We start from the raw sequence: 7500 nt of genomic DNA, 5'->3' as shown, positions 1-7500 counted from the left end.
CAAATTACGTTTGTCGTAAGTGAATTGCCCGTCGTCGTTTTGTCCCTCGATATTAAGCGTATCATAGACGGGGGGATTCATTATGACCGACGTTTGCAAATTAAGAGTGGAAACACAAAAATAGAAAACAAACGAAATGCTGATATGAACAACATGAAACATAATCAAATTTATTCCACTTGGTGAGAGGCTTGGTTGGGCCCCAACATAGTTTCCTGCCTCTGGCCAGATGTGAGTGGTCCTCCAGGGCTGCAACCGTTTAATTCTGCAGGCACAACATGGCTTTGCGTTTTGTGTGCCTAACCTGGACCAAATGTAAGGAAAAAACACGCAACCTCTGCAGCTTGCTCTGTTTAACACTTCACAGACTGGTTATAGACTCTGCAGCTTGCTCTGTTTAACACTTCACAGACTGGTTATAGACTCTGCAGCTTGCTCTGTTTAACACTTCACAGACTGGTTATAGACTCTGCAGCTTGCTCTGTTTAACACTTCACAGACTGGTTATAGACTCTGCAGCTTGCTCTGTTTAACACTTCACAGACTGGTTATAGACTCTGCAGCTTGCTCTGTTTAACACTTCACAGACTGGTTATAGACTTCAGTGCCCTCGCCACACACCTGCTTTAAACCAAGTGGGTTACAACAGAGCCAAGCCAGCGCCAGCGCCAGCTCCACACGGACCCCCCGCTCAGACCCTTCCTCCAGAACCAGCTCCACACGGACCCCCCTCTCAGACCCTTCCTCCAGAACCAGCTCCACACGGACCCCCCGCTCAGACCCTTCCTCCAGAACCAGCTCCACACGGACCCCCCGCTCAGACCCTTCCTCCAGAACCAGCTCCACACGGACCCCCCTCTCAGACCCTTCCTCCAGAACCAGCTCCACACGGACCCCCCGCTCAGACCCTTCCTCCAGAACCAGCTCCACACGGACCCCCCTCTCAGACCCTTCCTCCAGAACCAGCTCCACACGGACCCTCCTCTCAGACTCTTCCTCCCCTCTCAGACCCTTCCTCCTCTCTCAGACTCTTCCTCCCCTCTCAGACCCTTCCTCCAGAACCAGCTCCACAAGGACCCCCCTCTCAGACCCTTCCTCCCCTCTCAGACTCTTCCTCCCCTCTCAGACTCTTCCTCCCCTCTCAGACCCTTCCTCCTCTCTCAGACCCTTCCTCCTCTCTCAGACCCTTCCTCCCCTCTCAGACCCTTCCTCCAGAACCAGCTCCACAAGGACCCCCCTCTCAGACCCTTCCTCCTCTCTCAGACCCTTCCTCCCCTCCCTCCCCTCTCAGACCCTTCCTCCCCTCTCAGACCCTTCCTCCCCTCCCTCCTCTCTCAGACCCTTCCTCCCCTCTCAGACCCTTCCTCCAGCACCAGGCCTGGGGAATATCAAGCAATATACAGAAAATACGACATATCATTGCAAGAGTAGGGGTTAAGTAACTCCAGCGGGCCTGACTAAATTCTGAATCTGACCCACATCCGCCATCACCACCTAAGCATCCCCGTTAACCAGCTTCCAAATGACTGATCCATATCATCATATTACCATGTATGACTAACGCCCAGCTGTCCGCTGGCAATAAGAACCCTGCGCCTCACTGTTTCCCCTCCCCCCGCTCTCTGACACACACACTCACTTCCTCGCCCCTCAGCTTTCCCCCGACCTGCCCCCCCCTCTCACAGGAAGTTCACAGCATGGATTGATGAACAACCTTTCCTGCTGTCTCACAAGAGCGTCGTATGACGCTCAGCCTGGCCCAGTACCTTTCAACACCAGTTACCCTTCAGCACACAGCACACAGCCTGGTCCTCAGCCTGGCCCTCAGCCTGGCCCTCAGCCTAGCCCTCAGCCTGGCCCTCAGCCTGGCCCTCAGCCTGGCCCTCAGCCTGGCCCTGTACCTTTCAACACCAGTTACCCTTCAGCACACAGCACACACCTCTGTAAACATGCTGTTGACTGGTCTATGCATTGCTATGCTCTGATGGGTGGACCAACGCATGCATTTGGTGACATTTGGTGTTCTCAGAATACGTGTAGGAAGTTATGTTTCAGCCTTCAGGTGTGTTAGCCTGGTCGTATGTGTTAGCCTAGCGGTTAGCTGTGTGTTAGCCTGCTGTGTGTTAGCCTAGCAGTTAGCTGTTTGTTAGCCTGGTGCTGCATGTTAGCCTAATGGTTAGCTGTTTGTTAGCCTGGTGCTGCGTGTTAGCGTAGCTAGCACAGTGAGGACCTGGAGGCTGCGTGTTAGCCTAGCGGAGGGCGGAGGGCTGCCACATGTGTACAGGGGGGGAACATGTGGTCCGTCAGCTGTCTGCATGGCTGCCTGTGCTCCTCGGGCTCCTCCGCGCCCATCGCTTACGAGATCAATGAGGCTCAGCAGGCTGCCTCCTTCGGCACGCTGGCAAACAACTTTGATTTTTTACCATCAAAAGCCGCTTGTAATTCCTTTGAAAAGAAACATTTATGACCCTCCGAGTTTCTTACATGAAAATGTTAAATATTTCACGCTCCTTTCATCTCAGGCCCTTGTTACAATGCTACACTCTTTTTTTTTTCTTCTTTTACCCCCTTGCCTTTCCCCCTTTCCCTTTCAGTTACACATGGGGCTTCTTACAGGACACAGCGCTGCATGGGTCAAAATAGTTTTCTCTGAGGTGTATTTTAGGTGTATTTTAGGTGTTTTAGGTGTATTTTAGGTGTGCTAAATTTAGCAGGCATGAGGTAATGGGACCAATGAGTGATAGTCTCACACTCCCAAAAAAGTGCACACCCAGTGTGCTTGGGAAGCTGAATGAAACACACCTCAAGTAATAAAAAAAAAAAAAGCTTTTTTGAGCCGGGACCGAGGAATAGACTAGGACCAGGCCCTGCCACTCCAGAGATCCTCTCCGCATTGTCTCCCTGCTCCGGCAGCTGAGGCCGCGGTGTTGTGTTACACATTAGCTGGCCGATAAACGCAGACACGCAGGCGTCAAAAGGGCCCTGAGAGGGGCTGAACCAGCGACCACCAGAAGAATGAAAACATCCCGGGGTGACAAGAGCATCAAAGAGCGGGGGGGCAGGGGGGCGGGGGCGACTCAAGTGTTGATCCATTATTTCCGTGGAGGGACTTCCATGGGAAATGTGCTGCTGACAGAATAGCCAACAGATGTGAGCCTGGCCTGGTCTCTGTGTCCGCCTGGTCTCTGTGTCCGCCTGGTCTCTGTGTCCGCCTAGTCTCTGTGTCCGCCTGGTCTCTGTCCGCCCGGCCGTGACGCCAGGACCCGCGGCAGAGATGACTTTGTAACACCAGCTTCATCTCTTTGTTTAGCTGCTTCTGGAGCTGCCTGGGGAGTGATGCCGACCCCCACCCCCACCTCCACCCCCACCCCCACCCCCACCACCACCTCCATGGCCGACGTGGAGACCTCTGGCCGTGGAACCCGGAGCGGTGAGGTGTGGTGCCTCTTAACGGTTCACACAGGAGTTCTCAGATAACTTCATTCGTCAGGAATGTTCATCCGTGGTGTGGAAGTGTGAGGCGTTTTACGAGGGTGCTGATTTCAGTGGTCCGGTGCTGAACTGTGTGACCAGGCTCTGAATAGAGGGGACGTAGAACACACGTTCCCACTGTGCTGCTGGCGCCTCTCTCAGCCCCAAACACTATCTCTAGACCGTCCTCAGCATCAGAAACCTGTCAACACCACTCACATTCCCCCCTAAACAAAGACCACAAACTTCATTCCCAAGACACAAGCGCAATTATCTCTGACTCCCGGCTAAATGGTATTTAAGTCTCCCAGAAGAACAGGGAGATTATTATTTTTAAACGAGAGAGATATCCGTTTACATGTGGAGCAATAAATGTCTTGTGAAAGCCCTGTGGTGTCCATGTGAACAGACCTCTTCATTGGTGCGTCAGAGAGAGCTTCCAGAGAACTCATTAAACTGCTTTCCCGTGATGTAATTAGGAAGCTTGGCGTTCCGGTCTGTAATCCTCCACTGACAGGTGCGTATCTCTGTAAACAATGATCGCTGTTCATTTGTAAACACATTTACAAATACCCTTAAACATTTACCCTGTTAAGCACTAAGCACAGCTAATTACATGGCTGTCAGTCAGGGAGGGAAGACCAAACCTTGGTCTGACCAGGGTACAAGAGGTAAGCATTACTACATCAACCATACTGCTCCATAGACTAGCATTACTACTGCAACCATACTGCCCCATAGACTAGCATTACTACCCAATATACTGCTCCATAGACTAGCATTATGACAGCACCAAACATACTGTACTGTTCCATAGGACTGGATGACTACGACTGCAGCAGCGATCGTTCCATAGAGGCCAGAGCAGAGCTCCATAGAGGCCAGAGCAGAGCTCCATAGAGGCCAGAGTCTCAGAGCTCCATAGAGGCCAGAGTCTCAGAGCTCCATAGAGACCAGAGCAGAGCTCCATAGAGGCCAGAGTCTCAGAGCTCCATAGAGGCCAGAGTCTCAGAGCTCCATAGAGGCCAGAGTCTCAGAGCTCCATAGAGGCCAGAGTCTCAGAGCTCCATAGAGGCCAGAGTCTCAGAGCTCCATAGAGGCCAGAGTCTCAGAGCTCCATAGAGACCAGAGTCTCAGAGCTCCATAGAGGCCAGAGTCTCAGAGCTCCATAGAGGCCAGAGTCTCAGAGCTCCATAGAGGCCAGAGTCTCAGAGCTCCATAGAGGCCAGAGTCGTGCAAATGGCTTCAGAGTCCGACAACACATCCGAATAAAAGCAGTCTCCTGAAGATATTGATTAATTATTTAAAGGCTTTCAAGATGATTTATTCACATGGGGCAGCTTGACTTGGTTATGAGAGACACTGAATCATGTTGCTCCACTGTGCTGCTTCCTCCTGGAAGCAGTCGCATCCATAACACAAATACACATCTGTTAGTTAAAGTGGAATTACTCAAAAATAATTGTTTTGTATATTTCTCATCAGCCCACCATTCATATGGTCCCAACATGTTGTCAAAACGCATCATCATGTGACTATTCCAGGAAGGAAATCTAAGCTTGATATTATGATATCGATGAGACTCTGTTGACCACAAGTACAAGTACAATATTTTGAAGTAAAATTCCTCTTTAAATCACCAACTACCAAATGCCAAGTGTTCTATGTGGTGTTTACTTAGCAACAATACTTTGATTGGCTACAAAATGAAGCATCGCCATGTATGAATTCTTTTGGTGAATAAAGTCACCCTTGGCGCTCTAGAATGTTGACAATTTGGGCGACTTTATTCACCCTCTGCACTGAATGAGTTAATGGTAGGGTCGTCCCAGGGTTTCCCCTTAGCATCTACCTACGGTACCAGGCCCGGCTCACCTTGGAGATGTCCTGGCCGTCGACCCGGATGCAGCCTCCCTGAACATCATAGAAACGGAACAGCAGGCGGAGGACGGTGCTTTTACCTGAGCCTGACTGTCCCACCTGCAGACACACCGACAGGAACACACAGCAGGAGGTCTCATATCAAGGATCACACAACAATACAACACACACAGTGCTGAATCCCAACAGCATAATGGTGGCCAAATTCAATGTATTGTCTTGATTCGAAAATAATTTCAGTACAATATTTTGTGCTCATATGGGGTTTCCTAATAAACCTTTCTCCTCACTGTTTAACCTACCAGAGCGACAGTCTGACCAGGCATCACAGTGAAGGACACGTCCCTGAGGATGACGTTTCTGTGGGCAGACAGTAAGAGACTGAACGGCTGTTGAAACGCTCAGGATACATCACATGATACCAGAGGCTACATAAACACTGAGTTGAGAAACAGAGAATCCAGTCCAGTTCTGAGTGCCACAAACAGAATGCAGAATTCCTGTTCACACTGGCCCCAGATGAGAGACAGGGGTGAGACAGGGGTAAAACAGGAGGTGAGACAGGAGGTGAGACAGAGGATAAGACAGAGGGTGAGACAGGAGGTGAGACAGGAGGTGAGACAGGAGGTGAGACAGGAGGTGAGACAGGGGTGCAACAGGAGGTGAGACAGGAGGTGAGACAGGAGGTGAGACAGGGGTGCAACAGGAGGTGAGACAGGAGGTGAGACATGGGTGAGACAGGGGTGAGACAGGGGTGAGACAGGAGGTGAGACAGGGGTGAGACAGGAGGTGAGACAGGGGTGAGACAGGAGGTGAGACAGGGGTGAGACAAGGGTGCAACAGGAGGTGAGACAGGGGTGAGACAGGGGTGAGACAGGAGGTGAGACAGGGGTGAGACAGGGGGTGAGACAGGGGTGAGACAGGGGTGAGACAGTCAGGGGACGTACCCTTCAGTGTAGCTGAAGCAAACACTGTCAAAGTCCACCTTCCCTGACGTCAGCAGGAGCTCTGGAGCGTTGATGTCATCCTTCACCTGGACAGAGGGTGAGACAGGGGGAGACAGGGGGAGAGACAGGGGGAGAGACAGGGGGAGAGACAGGCGGAGATGGGGTGAGACAGGGGGTGAGACAGGGGGAGAGACAGGATGAGATGGGTTGAGGCAGAGGGTGAGACAGGGGGAGAGACAGGGTGAGACGTTGTGAGACAGGGGGAGAGACAGGGTGAGATGGGGTGAGACAGGGGGTGAGACAGGGTGAGATGGGGTGAGACAGGGGGAGAGACAGGGTGAGATGGGGTGAGACAGGGGAGAGACAGGTGGTGAGACAGGGGAGAGACAGAAGGTGAGACAGGGTGTAAGACAGGGGGAGAGACAGGGGGTAAGACCAGCATGGGGTGAGAAAGGGGGAGAGACAGGGGTGAGACAGGGGGTAAGACAGGGGGAGAGACAGGGGGTAAGACCAGCATGGGGTGAGAAAGGGGGAGAGACAGGGGTGAGACAGGGGATGAGACCAGCATGGGGTGAGAAACAGTTGTAAGGATTAGAATCAGGAGTAGAATAGTTTCCCCTGTACCTGAGATTGTGCGAGTGAGTGGAGGCTTAGAGTGTGAGTGTGCGTGCGTGCGTGCCTGTGTGTGTGTGTGTGTGTGTGTGTGTGTGTGTGTGTGTGTGTGTGTGTGTGCGTGCGTGTGTGTGTGGGAGCGAAGAAGTGTACTTCCTCCAAGAAGGGCGTCTTCTCTCTGCCCTGGCCCCACACATTGGAGAACAGACGTAGTAATGCGTCACGCATATTAACGAGCCCCCAGCCCCCCCCCCCCCCTCCCCCCCCCCCCCCCCCCCCCCCCCGAACGCTTACAGCTTCCCAAGACAAATAAAAAAAAAGAAATCTCAACATCAAATGATGCCTTTGTTTGTATTCATTTGGCTATTAACATATCAAGGGGATCTGAGGAGGCTTTGAATGCTGAGCCCTTCACTGGGCGAAGGCTGCCCGGGCCTGGGGAGAGCTTTCCCACAGAGGGGCCAGGCCCTCCACAAGGCTCTGACACACACACACACACACACACACACACACACACACACACACACACACACACACACACACACACACACACACACACCCCTAACTTTGGACCCGCCATGGCCTCAGC

The 7500-nt window shown here is 52.3% G+C and overlaps 1 protein-coding gene across 1 annotated transcript in view; it reads right to left on the bottom strand.

Annotated features, from left to right (window-relative positions):
- abcb6b (ATP binding cassette subfamily B member 6 (LAN blood group) b) overlaps window positions 1–7500 on the bottom strand; it is a gene marked incomplete at its 5' end in the record, with an annotated part of 34301 nt that overhangs the window by 11112 nt on the left and 15689 nt on the right. Inside the window, 3 exon segments of the mRNA XM_083682024.1 lie at window positions 5347–5451; window positions 5655–5712; window positions 6300–6385. Coding sequence (XP_083538150.1) covers window positions 5347–5451; window positions 5655–5712; window positions 6300–6385 — 249 coding nt within the window.

The sequence above is a fragment of the Argentina silus genome (genome assembly GCF_951799395.1).
Source record: "Argentina silus genome assembly, chromosome: 12".
NCBI lineage: Eukaryota > Metazoa > Chordata > Actinopteri > Argentiniformes > Argentinidae > Argentina > Argentina silus.
The sequence above is the reverse complement of the archived record's forward strand: the minus strand, read 5'-3'. Positions and strand labels throughout refer to the sequence as shown.